Genomic DNA, 27239 nt, shown 5'->3' with positions numbered 1-27239 from the left:
TTTATTACAACCAGGTAACAAACTCAGGTAAAAATCAAGGCCATAACATTTCTGTCTTAGAATTCAGAAGTGAAATGGTTGTCATGAAGATGAAATTAACACATGTATTTAAAATGAAAACAGACTTTTATAGATAAATATTACATCTGATTTAATTGACTGGCTGGTCTATGTGAACTGGCCTTGTTAAATCAGTTCTATGTAGAGATTTTCCATAGACTACAAGAGCTAAAATGTAGGTACAAGTTTTAAAGAAAATACATAAAACAAAAATTAGAAAGTTATTTTACAAAAAATATTGCATTAGTAAAGGCACCCTGAATTTTTAAAAATTTAAAATTTTCCAATAATTTCTGAGTATTTGGTTTAAAAAAGAATCTAAAAGTAACAAATACAATTACTAGCCACTCATTAAGTCTTGATAAAGTCTTTTTAGTATATTTCACCCAAATGCAGAAAGCCAGTGACTAATTTACAAATTATTTTTAACTTTTAAATGTTGACTGCTATGTGATTTTTGGCACTTAACTTAAAAAGAACTAAATGATAATGCTATATAGCAAAACTCTTTCCATATCCATCTATTTATTATGTGACCAAGATTTCACAGTACTGATATACCCCCAAAAAAACTGCTGCTAAAAATTTTATTCTAGTGATAAATATTTATTCATGGATACATGAACTAAATGAAAAAGAAAGAAAACATCAGTGTCATTAATTTTAAAAGATATATTTCGAATATAATTCTACACAAGAGGTTTAATAATTAAAAATATCTGTAATATAGTTTAGGATTAAATATGTATTAATAATTGGCCCTGGCCGGTTTGGCTTAGCGGTTAGACCATCGGCCTGCGGTCTAGAGAGACCTGGGTTTTTGGTTCCCGCTAAGGGCACGTACCTCGGTTGCAGTTTGTCCCCGGCCCCGGTTGGTCATGCGGGTGGCAGCCACTCGATGTGTCCCTTTCATGTCGATGTTTCTTTCTCTCTCTCTTCCTCTCTCTCCCTCCCATTCTACCTGAACAAAAAATGAAAAAATGTCCTTGGATGAGGATAAAAAAAAATTGGCTGGTGTGGCTCAGTGGTAGAGAGTCGACCCATGCACCAAGAGGTCGCCAGTTCAATTCCCAGTCAGGGCACGTGCCCAGGTTGTGAGCTAAAACCCCCCAGTGGAGGGCATGTAGGAGGCAGCCAGTCAATGTTCTCTCTCATTGATGTTTCTATCTCTCTCCCTCTCCCTTCCCCTCTCTCTAAAAACAATTTTTAAAAACATTATAAAGAACTCAATCTAGTAAAAAAAAAAAGAGCCCTGGCCAGTTTGGCTGAGTGGTTAGAGCGTCGGCCTGCGGTCCAGAAAGACCTGGGTTTGGTTCTCAATAAAGGCACATACCTTGGTTGCAGTTTGTCCCCGGCCCTGGTTGGTCATGTGGGTGGCAGCCACCTGATGTGCCCCTTTCACGTCTATGTTTTTCTCTCTCTCTCCCACTCTATCTGAACAAAAACTGTCCTCGGATAAGGATTAAAAAAAAGAACCTTTTGCCCTGGCCAGTTTGGCTCAGTGGTTAGAGTGTTGGCCTGTGGTCTGGAGAGACCCAGGTTCGGTTCCCACTATGGGCACGTACCTCATTGCAGTTTGTCCCCGGCCCTGGTTGGGTCGTGTGGGTGGCAAGCACTCGATGTGTCCCTTTCATGTCGATGTTTCTCTCTCTCTCTCTCCCCCTCCCACTCTATCTGAACAAAATATCGAAAAATGTCCTCGAGTGAGGATAGAAAAAAATGAACCTTTTAGTGATAATATTATTATTTAATGTTAAATTTCAGTGAATGTTTATCATATTATTAAAGCATAACAAGATAATTTAAAATATTTCTATCGCATAAAGATACATTATATGAAGTTAAAATACATAAAGTAAAAATTCTGTGAGAAAGTTGAAAGGAAATATAAATTTAAGAAAAAGGCACAGCATAATATTTTCAACTATTAAAGAAGAGATAGCACACATTCGTTGTTAATCCTAACCCAAGGATATTTTCCACTGAATTTTTTTAGAGATAGTGGAAGGAGTGGGTAGAGAAAGAAAGAGAGAGAGATTGATTGACTGCCTCCTGCACGAACCCAACTGGGGCCAGGGAGCAAATCTGCAACCCAGGTACATGCCCTTGACTGGAATCAAACCCGAGATCCTTCAGTCCACAGCTGAACCAAACCGGCCAGGGCAAGATAGTACATTTTAAAAAAGTATTTTTAAAATAAATGCTCAGTATCAAATCATAATTATCTTTCGATATCACTAGGTACATATGTCAAGTAGGTTTTATTTTAACATATCCATATTTATATCCTTAAAAATGTGTAATAAGGCATATACTTTATTAAACGATTAAGGTCATCTTCAAGCAAAAAAAAAAATGTCAAGATGAATGTCACAGAAGTTAGTGATGGAACACACCTTTTATTTTTCTCCACAAAGTTCATTATTTCTGTTTACATGAAGAGTTACTAACAGCAGCACTCTAAAAAATCGAGACCCAGTGGTTGAGCATCAACCCATGCACTAAGAGGTCGCCAGTTCGATTCCCAGTCAAGGCACATGCCCATGTTTCACGCCCAATCCCCAGAGGGGAGCATGCGTAAGGCTGCCAATCAATGTTCTTTCTCATCAATGTCTCTATCTCTCTCCCCCTCCCTCTAAAATCAATAATAAAATATTATTTAAAAAAAAAAAGCCCTGGCCAGTTTTGCTCAGTGGTTAGAACATCAGCCCATGGACCAAAGACTCACAGGTTCGATTCCAGTCAAGGGCATGTACCTTGGTTGTGGTTTGGTCCCCAGCCCTGGTGGGGGTCATGCAGGAGGCAACCAATTGATGTCTCTCTCTCCACCCCCTTCCCTCCATCCCTCACTCCCTCCCACTCTATCTGAAGATAAATGAAAAAACATCGAGTGAAAATTTTAAAAAAAAAAGATCTCTAAATACTTTGCCGTAGAGATTTATCTACAGTCTAAAATGTTAAATAAAAACAAATGGAGGTGTTGCCCTGGCTGGTGTTCCCAGTGGTTAAGAGCATTGACTCACATACTGAAGGGTCTAATTTTGATTCCTGGTCAAGGGCACGTATCTGGGTTGCAGGTTTAATCTCCAGTCCCAGTCAGGGCACATGCAGGAGGCAAACAATTGATATGTCTCTCTCACATTGATGCTTCTTTCTTTCTCTCTTTTTAACACTCCCTTCTTCTCCCACTCTCTCTAAAAATCAATAAAAAAAATATCTTCAGATGAGGATTAACAGTAACAAAAAATTGAGGTGCCAAACTGTGTGGATACTTTCTCCAAAAAGAGTGGTATATTTTATAAATTAAAAATTAAAAAACAAACAAAACAACAACAATGGAAGGCTAAACCACAACAGGTTGCCTACAGATGAGAGAGAGGGATGGAGGAAATCAAGACAAACACTAGACTTCCCTGAATAAAACTTTAGTAGATCTGACTTTGGAACCATGTGGATATTTATTCATAAATATAAAAAAATTAAGTTAATAAAAAAAAAATTGTAAAACGCAATTCCTCAGCCAGGGCTCAGCCAGTTTGGCTCAGCGGTTAGAGCATCGGCCTGAGGTCCAGTGGGATACACTTGGTGGTACCACCAAATAATAAGGAAACAAACAGCCCTGGCCAGTTTGGCTCAGCGGTTAGAGCGTCGGCCTGTGGTCTGGAGAGACCCGGGTTCGGTTCCCGCTAAGGGCACGTACTTCGGTTGCAGTTTGTCCCCGGCCCTGGTTGGTCATGCGGGTGGCAGCCACTCGATGTGTCCCTTCACGTCGATGTTTCTCTCTCTCTCCCTTCCTCTCTCTCCCTCCCACTCTATCTGTACAAAAAATGGAAAAATATCCTCGGGTGAGGATAAAAAAAAAAAAAAGGAAACAAACAAAAAAATTTTTAATCACTTTAATAGTTATTATACTTGTATTGGTATTTTGAAATGATTTAATGTATCTAATAGGACAAAGCAAATAAGTAACTAAATTAATATCATTAGGAACCAAGACACTAAACCCTAAAAACATGTATTTCACAACATAAGAAAAGACATTTTCTCCAAAGCAATAACCACCAAAAGCAAAGACAAAAAAGCCTAGTGAAAAAAACTGGTTTAAAATATTAGCAACTAGCATTAAAGTAACAAGCCAGTGTCTCCAAAAAATGGTATTTCATCAAACTTAAGAAAACCTTATAAGATGCATCATTATTGTATGTACTAATTATGCAAAGCAATGTTTTAAATTAAACCATGTCACGTAATTATAATATGCATCTAGATAGATTTCAGATGTCAAAATGTGGGAAAATGTGTACTCAGACTCAATGTAAACAGAATTCCTATGAATCAATAATATTCTAAACACCAAATAGAAAAATAGGCAAAGGATATTAACGGACACTTATCAAAAAAGAAATAAATGGGCTACATATATGAAATGTTCAACTTCACTCACAATAAAAGAAATGCATGTTAAGACTACAATGAGATACTATTTTTCACTGGCAAAAATCAAAAGGTTGATAACACTGTAACAAAAATTTGAGGAAACAGCACTCTCAGACATTTCTGATAAAAGTGTAAATCAGGTATAACAAACTAGGAAATTTATCTGTCCTGATATAGCAGATCTACTTCTATGTATGTGTACAAAATAACAGACAGAAAGCTAATTTACTCAAAATTATTTTTGAGGGGAAAGGTTGATAATACCATAAATATGGTGGTATTGGTGGTACATCATAAAATGAAATACCCATCGAAAAGAATGAGGGTACTCCTAATAAATTTTCATGGATGGTCTCCAGATATATTAATTTTTAGAAGATTAGAAAGTGTACAGAATACTACCAATTGTGTAAGTGTAAGGGGATGAGACAAGAACATACATTATCATTTGAATGCATAAAATATCTGATGGGAAAAAACAAGAAGCTGGGAATACCGTTTGCCTCTGGGGTAGGAAAGAGAGAGGTTGGGACTTACGATTTAAAAATGCTAACATTTTCTTTTGAAATATTTATTTTTAATATATAACCTAAAAATGTTTTTAAATTAAGAAAGCAACACTTGCCGTTTTTCCTTTTGAGGTTTCAGAATCCTCATCTTCATCTACATTGAGTAGATTTGTCTCACTGCAAAGAAAATAAGAAGGGGGCAAAAAACCTTAAGTGGCAATTACAACCCATACATTAAATTCAGAAGTTTTATCCTCTTCGTTCACCAAATATTCAGGGATCAGCAAACTTTTCTGTAAAGGGCCATAGAGTAAATATGCTAGGCTTTGCAGACCATATGGTCCCCATATCAACTTTTTCCATTATAGTATAAAAGCTGCCAAAGATTATATGTGTGGCTGGGTTCCAATAAAGCAATTAACAAAAATCCAGTGGTGGGCCAGATTGGGCCTTGTGAGTCATTGTTTGTTGATCCCTGCCATAAACGAATATAATACTTGTTTTCTTATACATGGATTTCATATATGGTCATTCGTTTTTACTTTCTGTCTCGGATTTAAAATTAGGGAGAAAGGAAACTGGTAAGAAAACTTGAGCTAATGAAAAGAAAGTAATTCCAATGGTATTATCACAGTGAAAGTTATACCTCTAACATTTTGAAGGAAATATCAACCGTTCACTGAGATTTACTGACCTGAACTTCTAAAAGACCAGACTGATAACATCTATTAATCAAAAGTTCATGTTAATTTCAACATGTTCAAAAAGCTAAAGCCCCTGAGGATCCACTTATACCGAAGAACTGAAGAGTATGATTCATAAATGAAACGTAAAGGACAGGTTTTTACATACGCATAACAAATCTTCTCACAAAGAAACTCAAAATACACCCTTCCGAAAACAACTCTACTAAGCTATTTTTAGTAAAATCCTATTTATATAGAAACGTAAAATGGTCCAGGCAGTGTGGCTAAGTGGATTGCACGTCTAAGTAGATTGCACGTCATCCTACCGATTGAGAGATTCCAGTTCAATTCCTGGTCAGGGCACATGCCTGGGTTGCGGGCTCAATCCCCAGTAGATGGTGTGCAGGAGGCAGCTGATCGATGTTTCTCTCTCTCTCTCTCCCTTCCTCTCTCTCTCTTTAAAATCAATAGAACATGTTAAAAAAAAAAAAAAGTAAAATGTTTCATTACTGTTTACATATGTCCCAACTTTTTTAATGCTAAAAATTCTCTCCTTCCAAACATTTTACAAAAATGTTTAAAAAGTGGTATACTTTCTACTCAATTTAATTTCAGATTTAATTCCAATTTTTCAAAACTACACAGGTACTAAATGTCTGAAACAAAAAACAATTTTAAATTAAAATATCAGAAATAAAAGACCATAAAATACCAATTTTATGTGAGAAACTTCCCAGTTCTAAGCCCTCCTTCAAATAAAACTTCAGTTCAATAGCTCATAGGTGAAAGCATAAAAAATGGTAATGATGAATGGAGCTGTTGCCCAGAAAGAAATGAAGCACCCCCAATATTTAGCCATTATACTCTGAATGACTTCTCGTGTAAAATTTCTAAAACATATTTATAGTTTTGGTAGAACTTAGTGTATATATTTGTGTTTCTCTAAATTTGCTGTTTGTTCTAGTTAGGAAATAAAAACACAGGTAAATAAACCAAGAAATTAATAGCAATGCTGAATTTGTAATACAAATTCTACACAATGCAAAAGGTTCTACTAAAACCATTATTTAAAATTTTTCACAGAAGTAATTCCAAGTACATTAACAAATGTAATGAACACTTTGCTTAACTTCTGTCTGGGTCAACACCTTTGTTTATCATTTAGAATGTTTGTGCTTTCTCTGGTAGTAATCTGATCTAAGGTAGACATAGTGGTGAGAGTGTAACTGGGAGGAAAGTTACTATAGGACTTAAACTTTCATAGAAAATTCGGGGGTCTTAATCTTAGGGTCCACTTACTCATGATAAATAAATGGTGGATTTTCAGATCACTTAAAAGAATCCTGTGTTTATTTTTTTAGTGAGGAACAATTTCTTTAGATAGAAATCTGTAGTATGGTTGATATTTAACCATAGGTTGCACGTTTTATGTGCAAATATTTATACATTTCAAAATATGGAGAAATATAACAACAAAATTATTTACTAATAAAGAACTGCCTTTTCTTTCTTTAATACTATTGTAAAAGAAGTCAATATTTTCTTAAGTAAAGAATACCATACTCTTAAAACTATTTCCATGGAATATAAATTATTTTTTCTAATGAAAAGTTTCATTCTTATAAAAGAGCTGAGGGAAAAAAAAATCTTACTCTTTATCTGTATCTCCTTCACTTTCTTCTCCATGATCAAAGCTCCAATTATTTTTAAAACCTCCATCTCTCTTAGATTCTGATTTAGTCAAAGCTGAAATAAAAACAGATAAGTATTCATTAATAGAGATATTAACTATAAAATAATATTGAGTGTTCTCCAAGCCCTTTGCTTAGTCTAGATTTTCTTTTTACTTGCTTGCCTTTGACTATTGCTTATGAACATCTTATTTCCTCTAAAGAGAAAAAGAGCACTTTAATGTTATCCATATGTTTGAGTTTGCTAGAGAAAGAAGCTCAAATTAGTAAAATATAATAAAAATGGGGGGAAGACACATGAATATATATGAAATATTTTTAAAAATCAATCCTGTATCTCCATAATTAGCCACTGATTCTAGAAATCAGTGCCTGTTAGTGTACTTGCCTTATTTACAAAAACCATATCCAGACCACTAATCTTTTCTTCACTTCCATCGTCTCTGCCTTTTAACAGAAGATAAATAAATCAAAGGTGTCTGTGTTGGCAATATAGTGAAACTGATTTGCCAGAAAACAAAAACAACAAAAACCTCCATCAGAACACCAAACATGCTTCATCATGAGTTTAAAAAATTTTGTAAGTGCATGGCTGAAATCCCCTAAAGCCATAAACAACTGGAAAGTGGGAACCTGGAGAGAGAAATAAACTTCTGAAGTTGTCATTGAAGCCATGTGACAAAAACCGGATGGCCTACAGCCTCATTTTAAAGATCAAGTTTGGAGCTACAGAGCCCGGTCTGTGTGCTTCAGTTGGTTGAGCAAGATCCCATGCACCAAAACGTTGCCACTGCAGTGGGCTGGTTGGCCCAGTGGTTGAGCATTGACCCATGCACCAAGAGGTCGCTGGTTCAATTCTCAGAGCACATGCCCAGGTTTTGGGCCCAATCCCCAGTAGGGGCATGGCATGCACGAGGCATCCAATGAGTGTTTCCTCTCTCACACTGATGTTTCTCTCTACTTTCTCTCCCCCTCTCCCTCCCTCCCCCTCTCTTCTCTCTCTCTCTCTTAAATCAATAAAACATATTTTTAAAAAAAGTCTGGGGCCACAGCAAGATGAAAGGTCAGACTGGATACCAGAACACCTGAAGGGCAATACTCTGACTGGGTGATCTAGGGTGAAAAAGAAACTCACTGAAGCCCTGGTGGGTTTCTCGGTGGTTAGAGCATCGACCTACACACCAAAGGGTCGCAGGTTTGATTCCGAGTCAAGGGCACATACCTGAGTTGTAGGTTCAATCCCTGGCTCTGTTTGGGGAGCATGCAGGAAGCAACCAATCAATGCGTCTCTCTCCCTCTCTCTCTTCCCCTCCACCCATCCCTTCCATTCTCTCTAAAAAAAAAAAAAAAAAAAATCAATGAAAAAAATATATATCCTCAGGTGAGGGTTTTCAAAAAACAAACTAACTGAATAAATCAACAATGGCATAATAATGATGCCCTGTCCCTAGTTCTGGATTTTTGGATCGAAGTGAAGATGAAGTATTTCCACCCCGTGATTAGGGAATTCCTAACCATAAGCTCATAATTACTCAAATTTGGGACCAGAAGTTTCATAACTTACATGGCCCAGAAAACTCCTAATTTTAAAAGTCTCACAATAAAAGATGCTCAATATCACTAAACATAAGGGAAATGCAAATCAAAATTATGAGATATTAGTTCACACCCATGAGGATAGCTATTTTTTAAATATTAATAAGCAGTATTGACAAATATGTGGAAAAATTAAAATTCATGCACAGCTGGTGGGAATGTAAATACTGCAGCCACTGCAGGAAAAGTTGGGCTGTTCCTTAAAAAGTTAAACATAGAATTACTCTATGATCCATCAATCCAACTTGTAGGTATACACCCCAAAAATAATCAAGGGCATGGACTATGATACTTGTACACCAATATTACAGCAACATTATTCATAACAGCCAAAAAGAAGGTGAAAACAACCCAAAGGAATGAAATTCTGATACATGCTACAACACAGATAAATCTTGAAAACATTACAGTAAGTGAAATAAACCAGATACAGAAGGTCAAATATTATATGATTCCACTTATACGAGGTACCTAGACTAGGCAAATTCAGAGAGACAAAAAGTAGAATAGCAGCAGCTAAAGTGAGAGGAAAGGGAAATGGAGAGTTATGTTTTTTTTTAATCCTCATCCTAGGATATTTTTCTATTTATCTTCAGGTAGAGTGGGACGGAGGGACAGAGAAAAAAAGAAACATCAATATGAGAGGGACACATCAACTGGTTGCCTTCCGCACAACCCCAACCAGGGCCAGGGACGAACTACAACCGAAGTATGTGCCCTTGACTGGAATCAAACCCGTGACTCATTGGTCTGTGGACCGACACTCTAACCACTGAACAAACCGCCCAGAGTGGTCAAGATGGCGGCGTAGGTCAATGCAGTATCGCGTCCGCCCACAACCACATCAAAGTTACAACTAAACTACAGAACAACCATCATTCAGAACCGCCAGAATTCAAGCTGAATTCAAGCTGGAAGTCCTAAATTAAAGTTCAAAATTAAAGAAGCCCCATCAAGACTGGTAGGAGAGGTGAAGGGGCGGAGGTGCAATGGGCTAGTCCTACACCCACGTGTGGCGGATAAAAATTAGGAGGCTACCTCAGCTAGGAAGGTCCTCCTTGAGGACTGAGGGGTCCCCGTCCCACACTAGGTGTCCCGCTCAGGGTTCTAGTTCCTGGAAGAGAAGTCCCCATAACTTCTGCTGGAAAAACCAGTGAAAACTGAGGCTGAGGGAGACTGAGGCGGCTGGAGCCCCAGGCAGCTCCTCTTAAAGGGCCAGCGCATGAACTTATCGGACTCACTCCCTCTAAACTTGGAGGGGAGGCAGCTCGAGGGGCGCCAGAGACATACAGGGAGGAACTGAGCTGTTTGGCATTGGAGCGAGGGCTGGAGAGGGGGTTTTCTTCGGGACAGACGTGCTGTCAGAGGCCTTTTTCCTTTGGTGAAGCCTTCTCTGGGGCAGCAGACAGTTGCTATATCTAAGACACCAGCAACCTGGCTCACACTGGTTGCCCCGCCCTGGTGATTACTTGAGGTCTTGCCCCACCCAACTTTCAGGCCCACCCAAGCTGTTGCCACTTGCTTAAACATAGGATTGGCCTGTCTTGGATCCTGCTTCAGGTTTTCCTAAATACTTTCAAACAAGCAGCATCTGGACTCGGATAGCCCCATACCTCTCGTTAAGTAATACACAGAAACAAACACAGGGAAGCAGCCAAATTGAGGAGACAAAGAAACAAGTCCCAAATGAAAGAAGGGAAGAAAACCCCAGGAAAAGAACTAAGCAAAATGGAGATAAGCAACCTTACAGATGCTGAGTTCAAAACACTGCTTATAAGGATGCTCAATGAACTTAGTGAGGGCCTCAAGAGCATAAAGAAGGACCGTCAGAAATGAAGGATGCACAGTCAGAAATGAAGGAGGTACTACTTGAAATAAAGAATAATTTACACAGATTCAATAGTACAGTAGGTGAAACCAAAAAGCACACCATCGATTTGGAATATAAGGAAGCAAAAAATACCCAATCAGAAGAGTGAAAAGAAAAAAGAATCCAAAAAAATGAGGATAGTGTAAGGAGCCTCTGGGACAATTTCAAGCATGCCAACATTCGCATCTTGGGGGTGCCAGAAGGACAAGAGAAAACAAGAAATCAAAAACCTCTTTGAAACAATAATGGCAGAAAACTTCCCTAACTTGGTGAAGGAAACAGACATACAAGTCCAGGAAGCACAGAGTCCCAAACATGATGAACCCCAAGAGGCCCACACCAAGACACAGCATCATCAAAATGCAAAAGGTTCAAGACAAAGAGAGAATCTTAAAAGCAGTAAGTTACCTACAAAGGAGTTCCCATAAGACTGTCAGCTGATTTCTCAAAAGAAACTTTGCAGCCCAGAAGGGAGTGGCAAGAAACATTCAGAGTGATGAAAAGTAAGAATCTACAACCAAGGTTACTCTATCCTGCAAAGCTGTCACTTAGAATCAATGGCCATATAAAGACTTTCCCAGACAAGAAAAAGTTAGAGTTTATCACCACCAAACCGTTATTATATGAAATGATGACAGGTCTTTTTGAAGATAAAATATATGAACAAACAAAACGGCAATGAATATATATATCTATCAACAATTGAATCTACAAATAAAATGAACAGGCAGAACAAAAACATTCTCATAGATACAGAGAACATTTTGTTGATTGCCAGATGGGAAGGGGGGGTGGGGGAATGGGTGAAAAAGGTGAAGGAATTAAAAAGTACAAATTGTATCCTAGACTGACAAACCTCAAAGAGAAGGGGGTTGGGGGGTGGAAAGAAATAAACCAAAGAACTTATATGCATAACCAATGGACACAGACAACAGTGTGGGAAAAGGAGGGAGGGAGGAGGGGGGAGGGGGTGGAAGTGGGGAGGAGGGAGTCAATGGGGGAAAAACAAGGACCATCTGTAAAGATACATTCAACAATAAAGATAAAAAAAGAAAAAAAAGAAAAATGAACAATATGTTCATGCAGTAATAAAAATACAGTAAGTTTTCACTTAAGATCATCGATAGGTTCTATGACTTTAAGTGAACTGACATAATAAAACCATGGTATAATTTTACCATAGGCTAATTGATATAAACAAGAGTTAAGTTCCAGGAGCATCTGGGATTGTGCTCCCCAGCATATATCATCACTTTGGCTCAAATAAACTCATAAAAAATTTTTGAAATAAAGAGTTGCACAACCAATCAACACGGACACTAGGCTGAGGAAGGCAAGAAGGGGGTCGGAGCGGGAAAGAGTGGGTCAATGGGGAAAAAAGGGGACATCTGTAAACTTTCAACAATATAAATAAATAAATAAATAAATAAGAATTAAGTTCCTATGGCATCTCATCAACATAAAAATGACATTGAATGAACCGATGTTATTCAAGGACATGCTGTACAATCACTCAACTTATGATGGTGTTATGTCCCAATAAACCCATCCTAAGTTGAAACTATCATCTTGAAAATGCACCTAACCAACCGAACATCACAGCTTAGCCTAGGCTACCTTAAACATGCTCAGAATACTTACATTAGCCTACAACTGGGCATAATCATCTAATAATGAGTACTCCATAGCGTATCAGTCACTTGTCAACTCTTGTGATTGCATGCCTGACTGGGAGCTTTGCTCGCTATTGCTGTCCAGCATCACCAGAAAGTATTGAACAGCATGTCACTATCCCAGGGAACAATCAAAATTCAAAGTATGGTTTCTACTAAATGCACATCAATTTCACACCATTGTAAAGTCAAAAAATTTTAAGTTGAGCCATCGTAAATTGGGGACCATCTGTATTCCCTTCACTATAAACAGAGTATTAGAAATTCAAAGAACCATCTCATAACCCTATCAGACTGGCAAAAACTAAAACATCAGACATTATCAAATGGGTAATGATGTATATAAACAGGAAAACTTAAAAACTGCTATTTAGCCTGGCCAGTGTGGTTCAGTGGTTGAGCATCGACCCATGCATTAAGTCACAGGTTCGATTCCCAGTCGGGGCACATGCCTGGATTGTGGGCCAAATCCCTATTGGGGGTCATGCAGGAGGCAGCCAATCAATGTTCTCTCTCCCTCTCCCTTCCTCTCTCTCTAAAATCAATAAAAAAAACTTTTTTTTTAAACTGCTATTTAAAGAACTCTGGAGATCAATTTTCCAATATGTAGATAAAGTAGAAATTGTACATGACCCAATAATTCCATTGCTAAGAGATACACTAGATCAGATGTCAGCAGAATACAGCCTCCTGACTATTTTCATAAGGCCCATGAGGTAAGAATGACTTTTACATTTTTAAATGGTTAAGGGAAAAAAAAATTACAAGACTGTTTTATGACACATGAAAATTATAAGAAATTCAAATTTCAGTGTCCAAAAAGTTTAACTGGCACACAGCCACACTCATTTGTTTATGTTATCTATGACTACTTTCTTGCTAAAATGGCAGCACTGAGTTATCATGACAGAGACTGTTTGAACGGCAAAATATAAGATATTTACTATCTGGCCCTTTACAGAAAAAGTTTGCTGACTTCTGCCCTAGAGAAACACACAGGTGCATAGGAAATGTACTAATTTTTTTTTCTTTATTGATTTTAGAGAGAGAGAGATGGAAACATCGATGAGAGAGAACATCGATTGGACACCTCCTGCATGCCTCCCACTGGGGACCAGGCCTACAACTTGGGCATGTGCCCTGACTGGGAATCGAACCAGTGACCTCTTAGTGCATGGGTTGATGCTCAACCACTAAGCCACACCAGCTGGACACTTTTTTAAAAAGTTAATAGTAGCGACATGAGATATACTAAGACACTCCTAGTAACAACGTATATATTAGTAAAAAGTTGGATACAGCCTAAATTTCCACAAACGGAAACACATAAATAAAATCTAGTATATTCATACTATGAAATACTAAAGGATAATGGAAAAGAAAGCATTAAAGTCCTGGCCACATAGCTCAGTTGGCTGGAGCATCATCCTGCACACAGAAAGATCGCAGGTTTAGATCCCCAGTTGGGGATGTTTTCTCCCCCCTCCCCCCAATCAATAAACATATCTTTGAGTGAGGATTTAAAAAAAAAAAAACTGCCCTGGCCGGTTTGGCTCAGCGGTTACAGCGTCAGCCTGTGGTCCGGAGAGACCCGGGTTCGGTTCCCGCTAAGGGCACGTACTTCGGTTGCAGTTTGTCCCCGGCCCTGGTTGGTCGTGCGGGTGGCAGCCACTCGATGTGTCCCTTCACGTCGATGTTTCTCACTCTCTCTCCCTCCCACTCTATCTGTACAAAAAATGGAAAAATATCCTCGGGTGAGGATAAAAAATAAATTAAAAAAAAACAAACTTTTTAATGAAAGCACTAGAAGCATTCTTATCAACATTTAATCTCTCAAACAATACTGTAAGAATGACAGTTGCAGAAAAAATAACAGTATGACAATTTATAAAACATGCAAAATAATTTATACACACACAGTTCAGAGATACATACATATAAAGTACAGCCCTGGCTGGTATAGGTCAGTTGGTTGTAGTGTCATCCCATGCACCAAAAGGTCTCAGGTTCAATTCCCGGTCAAGACACATTTAGGTTGCAGTTCCACCCTGGCTGGGGCGCAAATGAAAGGCAAGCAATTGCTGTCTCTTTCACATTGATGTTTCTTTCTCCCTTCCTCCCTCTCTAAAATCAATTTTTTTAAAAAGATAGAGAGCCCTGGCCGGTTTGGCTCAGTGGTTGGAGTGCTGGCCTGTGGTCCAGAGAGACCCAGGTTCGGGTGCTGCTAAGGGCGCATACCTCAGTTGCAGTTTGGTAGTGCGGGTGGCAACCACTTGATGTATCCCTTTCACGTCGATATTTCTCTCTCTCTCTCTCTCTCCCTCCCACTCTATCTGAACAAAAAAATGGAGGGATTGTCCTCGGGTGAGGATAAAAAAAAAAAAGAGAGAGAGAGAGAGTAGCCCCAGCCAGTGTAGTTCGGTGAGCACTGTCCCAAGCACCAAAGGGTCAGGGTTTCAATTTCAAGGGCAAGTGACTGGGTTGCTGGTTCAAGCCAGCAACAGTGAGGGCTCAAGGGAGAGGCAACCAATCAATGTGTCTCTCTCACACAGATGTTTCTCTCTTTCTCTCTCCCCATTCCTCCTTCCCTTCCTTCCACTCTCTAAAAATCAATGGAAAAAATATCCTTGGGTGAGGATTAACAAAAAAAAACTTGTTTTTAAAGAGTGAAGTACAAAAAAATGAATGAGAATGAAAACCACCAAATGAAGGATTTATGTTTACCCCTGGAAAGGAGGTAGGAGGATGACAAAAGCTTCAACTGTATTACCACCAACTTCAACTGTATTACCACCAGCTCAACTGCATTGTTGATATTTTCTTTAGGCTAGAAAGTAGAATTTGAGTTTTTTTGTTTTTTTAATTGATTTTAGAGAGAGAGGAATGGAGAGGGAGAGAGAAACATTGATTGGCTGCTTCCTGCACACCCCCTACTGGGGATCGAGCCCAAAATCAGGCATGTGCCCTGATAGGAATTGAACCATCAACCTTTTGGTGCATGGAATGACGCTCAACCAACTGAACCACATTAGTAAGGGCTAGAACGTGAGTTTTTAAATATATTATTCTATTTCACATAGATGTGAAATATTTTGAAACTATTATTGATAAGATTTTACAATAATAAAAAATAGGACAAAAATTTTTAAAGGATCTTTGAGACAGAAATTAACTTCTGCAATTTAGATATATAAAAGCAGCCCAGCTGGTGTGGCTCAGTGGTTGAGCATCGACCCATGCACCGAGAGGTCACCAGTTCAGTTCCTGGTCAGGGCACATGCCCAGGCTGTGGGCCAAATCCCCAGAGGCAGCAAGTTGATGTTTTCTCTCATTGGTGTTTCTATCTCTCTCTCCCTCTCCCTTACTCTCTCTCTAAAATCAATAAAGAAAAAAAAAAAAAAACAGCCCTGGCCGGTTTGGCTCAGCGGTTAGTGTCGGCCCGTGAATGGAAGAGTCCTGGGTTTGGTTACCGCTAAGGGCATATACCTCGGTTACAGTTTGTCCCTGGCCCCAGTTGGGGTCATGTGAGTGGTGACCACTCAATGTGTCTCTCTCACATCAATGTTTCTCTCTCCCCCCCTCCACTCTATCTGAAGATAAATGCAAAAATGTCATCGGGTGAAGATAAAAAACAAACAAACAAAAAAGAAATATAAAAGCAGTAAAAGAAATATACAGAATTAAATGCAACTGTCACAAAATCTCAGTAAAGCAATTTTAGGTGTTGCTGAAGTGCTACAGACCCACTCTTTCTCAAGAACCTATCAAGATTCTCCAAAGGCAGTCTATTAGAACCCTGAGCCACAAAGTTACAAGTTTGAGTACCCTGATGTAGAGATGTGATAAAGAGGCCTTTAGGCCACAACTTTCCATACCTGCCAGAGGTCAGACATTTGAATAATGCCATCCTGGAACCTCCAGACCAGCCAAGCTACCATCAAATAACTCCCACATATACTATATGAAGCAGAAAAAGAAAAGAAAAAAAAAAAAAAAAATCACACAGGTGAAGTGATTTTTCTCAAATTCCTAATCTACCTTCTGTACCTTTATCCTTTGGTACAGAAGGCAGACAAATAGACTGGCCAATACTACTACCTCATGATGAAGTTTGAATATATTATATTCTTGGGAGGAATTAAATTAGACTTCTTTATGAGTTACCAAAACCATAATATTCTTTGCCTCAGACACCAGCTATTTATTGCTCAGTGTTCTCTGGTTTATCAACTTCTCCATTACAGTGGATTTCTATGGACCTTTTGGCAGGATACCGGACACACAGTTAGTTCTATCCAAGGCCATCATAAGGCAGCAGTTTGATGAAAGCTCACTGATCTTCTATGGAAGATAAATATCAAGTGGTGTCACCTTATCCCAAGGCAATGCAGTTGGGCCCCAATTTCTTAAAATACAGTTAGTTAGCTCCAGCTGATGCACACAAAGTTCAAAAGCCAGAAAATCAACAACTCCGTAATGACTGCAAAAGCCAAGAGGCTCCAAAAGTTCTTTCATCTACAAGGAAAGGAGGAGAAGACCATCAAGGTGACAGGGGAACTCAGCACTCAGTGAGACGGACCAATGAAGCACTTTAATTGTGAAAGTGCAAATATATAACTTGACACAGAGAAAACTGACAGTTCTATAATAAAATTAAAAGAAGATAGCCCTGGCCGGTTTGGCTCAGCGGTTAGAGCGTTGGCCTGCGGTCCGGAGAGACCCGGGTTCGGTTCCCGCTAAGGGCATGTACCTCGGTTGCAGTTTGTCCCCGGCCCTGGTTGGGTCGTGCAGGTGGCAGCCACTCGATGTGTCCCTTTCACGTCGATGTTTCTCTCTCTCTCTCTCTCTCTGTTCCTCTCTCTCCCTCCCACTCTATCTGTGCAAAAAATGGAAAAATGTCCTCGGGTGAGGATAAAAAAAAAGAAGATAAACTTGAGAAACAATAAGACCTGTAAATGGTGAAGACAAAGGAGACTCAGGAGTTGATATTCAAACTTGTGAAGAAAATGTTCAAGATTCTCAGACACAGCAAAAGAAACAAAAAGATTCTCAGACTTAACTTCTATTGTGACAAAACTAAATCATTCTTTGATATTTCCTGCAATGATTAATAGAGAATGAAGACCAAAGTGAACTGAAGAAAAAAGATTAAATGCTGAAGTTTTTAGAACCCTACTTCATCCAAAATGTGGCCACTGGAGTTATGGAGGCAGAGAAGACAGTCATTTCCATGGAGGCAAAGTCAACCAAGGTCATGATGTCTCCTAGATTCAGTAGCAGATTCAAGATTATAAGGGCAAAAAGTTTACATATTCCTGAACAGAGGAAAGACAACAGGTTACTCTCTAGTCTACAAAATAGTCTCAGGAAATTTCTAGCTCTTTATGCCCTAAAAGATAGCCTCAATCTTTGAAACAAAAATGAAAAAAGGTGAAATTTACTATACACTGGACACCAGCACTTTATTTTTCCCCCGTTCTGTTTCAAAGACTGCAATACAGTTAGTGTGTGTGTGTGTGTGTGTGTGTGTGTGTGTGGTGGTGGTGGTGGTGGGGGCATATTAAAAACCAAGCATGAAATGTTTTTTGAAATATTTAAAAATAAAAAAACCTCTAAAGTCAAGATGAGAACATGGCTTGTTTTTTTTTTACTACTTAAGCCTGTAGTTTCAGATGTCCTCAAGTTGTTAACTTGGGACAAGGCAGAATACCTAAACATCCTAATTTGCCTAGGACTGTCCCAAATTTTAGTACTGGAAGTCTATATCCTTTGTAGACAAGAGGTCCTAATTTTTGATGATAGATGCAAAAGGTCCTGGTAAGTACAAAACCCTAAGGTATCCCCCCAAAATAGGGGCTGAAAGTAATACCATTTTTATTTCATTTCATTTTTAATCCTCACCCAAGGATGTTTTGATTTTTAGAGAGGGAGGGAGGGATGGAGGGAGGAAGAGATGTTGCCTCCTTTATGACCCAGGAACAAACCTGCAACGTTTTGATGTTCAGGACAATGCTCCAACCAACTGACCCACCCAGCCAGGGCAAAGTAACACCATTTTTAGTGTCAAATGAATACTGCTAGATTACCTACCTTCAGTACTCACTGCCTTTTTTAGCTAATGATGGCAGTTTGCAGCTGATAATAATGGATCATCCATTGTTGCATCACTCCAAGTAATGTGACTTAAGTGTACAATTTAAGTGGGTTGCAACTGTGACCATTAACACTCTGACTTTGACTTTGTGGATTAACTGTTGTGTTTTATACTGATGTAGTATTGGGGTTTGGTTTTCTTTTGAAATAATTTTTTTGTTAATCATCATGAGAATATTTTTTCCACTGAATTTGGGGGGGGGGGCACAGAGAAACTTGGATGTGAAAGAGACACATCGATCAGTTGCCTCCCACAGGCACTCTGACCAGGGCTGGGTATCAAGGGCAACCCAGGTATGTGCCCTTGACTTGGAAACAGAACCCATGACCCTTCAGTGCATGGGCCCACATTCTATCCACTGAGCTACACCAGCCACGGCTCTTTTCTTTATTTTAATTACTTTATTTTTCAATCATAGTTGACATTAAATGTATTAGTTTCAGGTGTACAGCATAGTAGTTAGACATTTATATGACTTATGGAATGATCCTCCCACTAAGACTAGTATCCCCGGGCCCTAATACATAGTTATTACAGTATTACTATACTGTATTTCACATCCCCATGACTATTTTGTAACTGCCAATCTACACTCCTTAAGCCCTTCACCTTTTTCACCCAGTCCCCTAATCTCCTCCCATCTGGCAACCATCAAAATGTTCTCTGTATTTATGAGTCTGTTTGTTTTACTTGTTCATTTACTTTGTTTTTAGATTTCACGTAAGTGAAATCATATGGTATTTGTCTTTCTCTGTCTGACTTTTTCACTTACATTAATACCCTCTAGCTCCATCCATGTTGCTGCAAATGATAAGGTTTCATTCTCTTTAACGGCCGAGTAATATTCCATTGTGTACCATGGCTTTTTTTATCCACTAATCTGCTGATGGGCACTTAGGCTGCTTCCAAGTCTTGGCTATTGTAAATAATGCTGCAATGAACATAGGGGAGATATATTCTTTCAAATTAGTGTTTCAGGTTTCTTCAGATATATTCCAAGAAGTGGAATCTTTGGGTCATAAGGGAGCTCCATTTTTAATTTTTAGGAAACTCCATAGTGCTTTCCACAGTGGCTGCATCAATCTGCACTCTCACCAACCATGCATGAGGGTTCCTTTTTCTCACATCCTCACCAACTTGTTTGTTGATTTACTGGTGAAGTCATTCTGACAGGTGTGAGGGTGATATCTCATTGTGGTGTTAATTTGCATTTCTTGATGATTAATGATATTGAGCATCTTTTCATGTCTACTGGCCCTCTGTATGTCCTTTAGAGAAATGTCTTGATACGGTGTTAGTTTAATATTTAATATTATAAATAGTGTGACCATATTTTCTAAGAGTTTAGGTTATGAGAATGAAAAAGGCAACAATGGTAACTCCAGCATAATCCAGAAATCATTAAACAAAAGAAAAAAAGGAAAGGAAAAGTTTCTAACAGTATTCTTCATTTCTTCTTACTTAATACTTGCCTAGTTTCAGAAATTCGTGCATTAGTCACTGATCACAGAAAAGTCAAAAATGACAACTGTTTATGTTGTTATTCAGTCATACCTCTAAAAAAAATTACAAATTGTGTGGCCTACTTTGTTCTTTTTAGCTTCTTAAACTGTCCAGAAATTAGAAACTTTTGGATCTCATGAGAACTATCATTTTCAAGTTTAAGAAATACTAGGGCCCTGGCCGGTTTGGCTCAGCGGTTAGAGCGTCCGCCTGCGGTCCGGAGAGACCCGGGTTCGGTTCCCGCTAAGGGCATGTACCTCGGTTGCAGTTTGTCCCTGGCCCTGGTTGGTCGTGTGGGTGGCAGCCACTCGATGTGTCCCTTTCACATCGATGTTTCCCTCTCTCTCTCTTCCTCTCTCTCCCTCCCACTCTGTCTGTACAAAAAATGGAAAAATGTCCTCGAATGAGGATAAAAAAATAATAAAATAAATTTAAAAAAAAAATACCACATAGGTATGAGAGACGAGATGGCTGTGTATAGTCTTTGTCACTCTTCCCCTTCAATGGAATTCCCCTCCTCTTGAATCTGAGCTGGCTCTGTGACATTTTGGCCATTAGAATGTGGCAAAAGTAATACAGTCAAATGCAGTATTTGAAAAAAACCGTGATAGAGTGAAGCCACAAAAGTCGAAGCCGCGATAGAGTGAAGCCGCAAAAGTTGAAGCGCAAAGTGGCAAGGGACAACTGTACTGTGTAACTTCTGATGTTGGGTCTTAAGAGATCTGTGGCTTTTTTTTGCCTTCTTAAGAGTTCTGCTTCATCAACAAATGATAAGTCCCCATAATTCCCTATCATTTTGCCTTCTCTTGTCCAACTTTCCTCTCAAGGTAAAGTAGATAAGAGGAAGAACGCAGAAACAAAGGATAAAGAAGGGAAGGAGAAAGGAAATGCTGAAGGAGGTTAAGGCTATAAGTCAGGTCTCAAGCTCCAATTCTGATTTTCCCACTAACTTGCTAGGGGTCACATAACCAAACAATTGGCAAATATCTAGAAAAAAGTAAGTGAAAGAAGAACAATAAAAACTAAAATTCAAATAAAAGAAGAGACAAGATGGAAGAGAAGGGAAGCAGGAAAAAGAAGTTATTTTCTCCACGTACTAAGAAAACAAACATAGCAATACCACTAATACATAGTGCTTAGAATGACATGCCTGGAATTGTTCTAAGATTTTAATATATATTAACACATTTAATCTTCATGACAACCTTATGAGGTAACTACAATTATTATCCTTGTTTTACACATATGAAAACAAAGACATTAAATAATCTATCCAAGATCACACAACTAGTTAAGTAGTAGTGCTAGATGTTGAATTCCAGCATTCCAGCTTCTGAGTTCATGTTCTCAATGAATTTCTAATGAAAATCACTTCCATTCCAAATGAGATTCTACTCTATTGATCCATGCACTGATCCATGAAATCGAGTGATAAGTAGAATGTATTAATTCAACTGGGATGAAACCAGGAAATACATATACTTATGTAAAGAGTAAATAAGGAATAACACCATGATGCAGTTTTTAGAAGTGGTGCAATCAAAAGAAAAAGGAGCAGGGCTAAATGGAGAACTTTGTGGTGTGTTCCCGAGCAGACTAAAACTAAAGATCTTGCACATATTCATAGAACGCTGATATCTAGGAAAAACTGTGCTTTAGTTAAGCAGTATTGTCAAGTATTTACTGTCCCCAGTAGAAGTGACAAACTAATTGGGTTGCACTATATTTATATGCATATTTATAACCAATTAAGTATGGCTTAGGGGAAATGGAAGACACTTTCATTTGGAAATAAATGAAATGTTGCTGGTATAGAGGACAACACTGCAGTCTTTTTAGCCTACTGGGCAAAGTCCACAAAGGGAGATGGACCCAGAATAAATAGGAAAACAAAGGTGTGTGTAGGTGTGTGTGTTATAAATAAAAGGGAAGACAGAGAAATATGGGGAAAAATATTGCTGAGGCAATTATTTGGCAGAAGAAAAAAGGCAACGGGAAAGCAAGCTAGATACGAACAAGTGCAGCATAAAAAATAAGAAACAACTGGGAAAGGAAATAAACTTGTTAGAAGTTCCACAGAGGAAAGAAGGGGAAAATATCAAAAGAAAGGTTACAAAAACAAGCTAGCTAACATCTGCCCTATACTGCAATAGTTTCCTAACTGGTCATGCTGATAATCTTTTGTTGCTCTCTAAAGCTTTGTCTATGTGGTAGCCAGTGACCTTTTTTAAAACAAATCTGACAATGGTACCTCCAATCTTATCTGGTACCACTCTCCTTGCTAGCACCACAGTGTCCTTTTAGTTCCCTAAACATGACATGTACCCTCTATTTTATTCCCTTTGCCTCCCCACCTTTTCTTCTCTTATTTACCCTTCAAACTGCCCTGATTAGGTAAAATTCTCATTAATATGAATAATCCCCTTTTGCTGCACTTGATAGTTATAATTTTACATTTACAAGTGTGATTTTTGATCAATGACTTTCCTCACTGGACTAGAAACTCCATAAAGAAACCGTTTTCCCTCTTCATCATCATGCCTCTCACCACAGAACCTACATTACAGTTGCTCAATAAATATCTGTTGAATGAATGAACAAACATAAACCTGCCAAACTATCACAAATGAAAAGGGGGTATAAGACAACCTTAAATGAATAGAAGAGAAAGAATCAAGTCAAAGAAGAGAAAAAAAAAAAATTCAATACAAGCTGTAGTCTAATTAAATTCACAAAATTTTAGTGTGATATTATACAAAGTACAACATAGCGAGTAGACCTCCTTTTCCCTAATGAAGCCAGAAAAGAAAATAGTTGGTAACAGCATTTACTTAGTGGTTATAAGAATGTAAAACATCATTTAGAAAAAAGGCATCTCAAACTCAATTTGATTTCTCTTTCCTCTACCAGTCTACTCCACCTCAGTAAATGAAATTACCTCCCAACATCTCAAATAAAAACGCTGTGAGTCAACTTTGATTCCTTCCTTACTCTGACCCACAATATACAATCCATTATAATCCTGTTAGTTCTACATCCAAACATATCTTCAAGATCCTCTTCCCCAATCTCCAGTCACCATTCTATCCCAACCCTCTACTTTCAGCTACTATAATATTCCAACTCATGTTCCTGCTTTTACTCTTGTTCTTCTCTAAGTCATTCCACACTGGTCAGTGATTTTTTTGAAAGATAAAGTATATCTGACACCCCTTTGCCCCATACTCTTCAATGACTTCCCACTTCTCAAAATGAAATAGAAATGTATGATCTTGTATGACAGATTTATTGCTTCTCTTTCATATCACTCTCTTCTTTGCTTGCTACATTTCACCCATAACGACCCTTTTACTTTTTTTTATTTTTTATTTTTTTTTAATCCTCACCCGAGGATATTTTTTCCATTTTTTTGTACAGATAGAGTGGGAGGGAGGGAGAGGAAGGGAGAGAGAGAGAGAAACATCGACGTGAAGGGACACATCGAGTGGCTGCCACCCGCACGACTAACCAAGGCCGGGGACAAACTGCAACCAAAGTACGTGCCCTTAGCGGGAAACGAACCCGGGTCTCTCCGGACCGCAGGCTGACGCTCTAACCGCTGAGCCAAACTGGCCAGGGCCATAACGACCCTTTTAACAAATGGAATCATATATTATCACCTCAGAACCTTCACATGCATCATCCTCTCTGAAGTGTCCCATAGTTAAGATGTTACCTTAATTCAGATGTCAAGTCCTCATGAAGGTCTTTCCTCACTATTTAACACTATGTAAAATGGCTTTCCCATTCTTTCATTGTTCTGTATGTATATTTCTTCCATAGCCTTTATCATATTATCTTGCTTATATCATTAACAACAAGTATGTTCCAGGTGTAAAAAATATGATGGTGAAAAAACAAAATAATTGTTTTACAGAGTTTATTTTTAGTAGAACTGAAAAACATGAAAACATATCATGTGATAGGTAACAATATGAAAAATAAAACAGTGAAAGGGAATACAGCGTTTGTATTGTGTGCGGTAGCATGACGAATAAAGTAGGCTGTCAGGTCTAAGCAGACCTGAATAAAATAAAGACAGGAATGCGAAAACTTGGAGTAAGATTGTTCTAAACGGATTAATAGTTAGTTATTTAGAGTGCCTCGCATTAAAATATATTCTATGAAAGCAGGGGCTTTAACTATCTAATGCACTGCTACAGTCACCTTGGTACAGAGTAGGCTATAAATATTTCATGAGTGAATGAAAATCTACATCAGTTTTTCAAGAAGTCCGCTTAAGAGTGCCCTGGCCGGTTTGGCTCAGGGGTTAGGAGCCGACGTCGGCCTGTGGTTCAGAGAGCCATGGGTTTGGTTCCGGCTAAGGGCACATACCTCAGTTGCAGTTTGTCCCAGGCCCTGGTTGGGTCATGTGGGTGGCAACCACTCCATGTGTCCCTTTCATGTCAATGTTTCTCTCCCCACCCCCCCCCCCACTCTATCTGAATAAAATATCAAAAAATGTCCTCAGGTGAGGATTAAAAAAAAAAAAAAAGTAAGGAAAGTACTGTATGTAGATGTTTAACTATTAAATCCTAAGGGTCTATGAATAAACATTATGAAAACATGGTAATACAAAATGTATGACAAGTTACAGTGGAGCATTTTCTTATTAAAAGTGTAAAGAACCAAAAGAATTAAACTAAAAATACAATTAGAGAATAGTATTTTATTTATTTCAAAAATTGAATGAGAGCCCCAGCTGGTTTGGCTCAGCGGTTGGAGCATCAGCCTGCAGACCAGAGAGTTCTGGGTTAGGTTCCCGCTAGGGGCATGTACCAAAAAAAAAAAAAAAAAAAATTGAATGAGAAACTGAAATCCTTTCCCTTATGCTCATATTCTAAACAAGTTACCATTTGCCTTCTTTGTGAGAAGGCTGAAGAAGATATGATGACACTCAAATTTATCACACTTGGACACTCAGACCCTTAAGTTAGAATAAATAAAGGCAAGTTTGAAATTCACATCAGCCCTGTCTATGTTGGCTTTATTTGTGCTCTTGTTCACACAGTCAAAACATAAACTGAATCAGAAGCACACAGAGGCCCAAACGTTAACACCGCACAAAAGTACAATCATCTGCATACAGAATATAAGTCATCTTTTGAGGTTCTAATAGCACCACCTATAACACAAGCCGCACCACGACCAGCCTCTAACACGCACCTAGTCTGCCCAAACTAGAATAGAGGTAGAATGGAGGTTAAACGAACCTCCATTTCTGGGTTAAACGAACCTAGAAAAACTTACAAGCTTTCCACATCTTCTTACTAGGAATATTGTATAAAATTCACATCATTTTCAGATAAAGTCTGGCTTGCATAGCAAAGTAAGATTCCTTTTGCTTTGCTATATAGTCATGGAAGAATTAAGTAAATTAAGATTTCTTTTCCCACCCACATCTGTTATTCCCTATTCGTTCATCAGACTAACGCTGAGTACCTACTGTGTTCCGGACTTGTTAACAAAGCCACAAACAAGGCGGACCCATCCCTCAACACCCTCCTAAAGAACCTGTTACCACAGTTCATTTGTACTTACTTAATCTAGAAATGTTTCTAATTAGTTATTTTTTTAAAGTTTCACTTATACTGCATATGAAAATCATCTTGCCAATTACCCAACTTTACTGTAATAATCAGTGCGCCAGCAGATACACTCACCTTCCTAAACTCTGCGTGTGCGTGTACCCAGTGATCGCTGCAAACACTGAACCCATGAGCAAACTCAAACTAAGCGAAGGGAGCAATGAAGTTCTTGGTCCACAACACAGTGAGTTTAGCTGTATTTGGGGGTCCTTGCTTACTTCCTGGGCAAAGAGCCGGCCCTGGGACCCATTCCCAACAATAACTCAGCTTTCCTTTAGACTAGCTTTGGTCCACCTACAGCAAATGTTTAACTTCCCCTCACAAGTGAACAAAAATGGAACTACCCAACCTGTCTATCAGCTTTGGTGATGGTCCCACAATCGAGATTGTGAATATCATTCTTTTTTCCCAGATAAATGATTTCATTAAGTATTACAGCAAAACGCACCTTGAAAGAGGATCAGACAAGGCCAGGCCTAACCTGAATGCTGGCGGCAAAAGGGAGCTTGAAGCTTCGCGAAAGAGAAGGACCGGGGGCACGACACCGCGGCACCACCTCTCCCCTCCCGGCGAGGCCGGCCCAGGCCCCGGCCTCCGACCCCCGGCCCCGGCCCCGGCCCCCGGCCCCCGGCCCCCGGCCCCGGCCCCGGCCGTCTGAAACTTCCCACGGCCCCCGACGGGACCCGAGTGCAATCGGCTCTCACCCTTCTAGGCCACCACCGAAACCCCGAACGTGTCAGACTGACGCGTGCACTCGCCAAGGCCGCCCGCCAGCTCCGGAAGCCCGGCCCCCCCGTGCCCGCCCGCCCGCCGGGCCGAGACCCTCGCACCCACGGCCTCGAACCCTGCGCTCCGCAGCGCACTCCCTCCCGCCATCGGCCCCGCAGCCCCCACCCGGGCACCTCCATCGCCCCGAATCGACCCGGCGCGAATAACCGAATGCCGGAGGGCCGGGCCACGTCTCCCCGCGTCTCCCTTCCCCACCCGCCAGGGCGGACGAAAGTACCTTCCAGAAAAGTAATCTCCCCGGTGCCGCCGCCGCTCTTGCCAGCCGCCATCTTCCTCCTCCCACGCCGCCGCCTCCTTACTCCATGGCCCGCACGGCCGCCGCGCTCGCCGGGATGAGGGGCCGCGCCGCCGGGGGGTAACCGCCGCAGGGTTGCGGGCCTGGGCCGGGCCGGCGGGCGGGCGGTCTCCCGCGTCCGGTCGGCCGACACAAAGAAGGCCGGGCGCTCCGGGCCTGTCCGCCCGCTTTCTCCTCAGGCCGCTCCCGGGCAATGAGAGCGGCGGCGACGACGGCGGCGCTTCCCAGGCCCGGCTCCTCTCGGCCCACGACTCCCCATCCACCGCCCACCCAGGCCGCCCGAGAAGCTGCCCCAGCCGCGGGCCCCAGGAAGGGCTGGAAGACGAGCCCACCAACACGCCTCCCCTGG

General features: G+C 39.9%; 1 protein-coding gene across 10 annotated transcripts in view; it reads right to left on the bottom strand.

Moving 5' to 3' along the window:
• Positions 1-26894, bottom strand: part of SENP6 (SUMO specific peptidase 6) — a 100411-nt gene extending 73517 nt beyond the window's left edge. For 8 of the 10 annotated variants that reach the window (XM_036248141.1, XM_036248139.1, XM_036248144.1 and 5 more), the window contains exons 1-3: positions 26813-26879; positions 7345-7438; positions 5123-5183 (exon numbers count right to left, since the gene is read on the bottom strand). In XM_036248141.1, the coding sequence (XP_036104034.1) occupies positions 5123-5183; positions 7345-7438; positions 26813-26864 (207 nt within the window). In that variant the 5' untranslated portion in view covers positions 26865-26879. Of the gene's footprint in view, positions 1-5122; positions 5184-7344; positions 7439-14457; positions 14522-26812 lie in introns of those variants that run through there. The other 2 variants (XM_036248148.1, XM_036248140.1) reach the window with 2 other exon arrangements.
• Positions 26895-27239: the final 345 nt, after the last annotated feature.

This window comes from Molossus molossus, unplaced genomic scaffold, assembly GCF_014108415.1.
Source record: "Molossus molossus isolate mMolMol1 unplaced genomic scaffold, mMolMol1.p scaffold_m16_p_8, whole genome shotgun sequence".
Lineage (NCBI taxonomy): Eukaryota > Metazoa > Chordata > Mammalia > Chiroptera > Molossidae > Molossus > Molossus molossus.
Note: the sequence above shows the minus strand (reverse complement) of the source record. Positions and strands in the feature narration are given on the sequence as shown.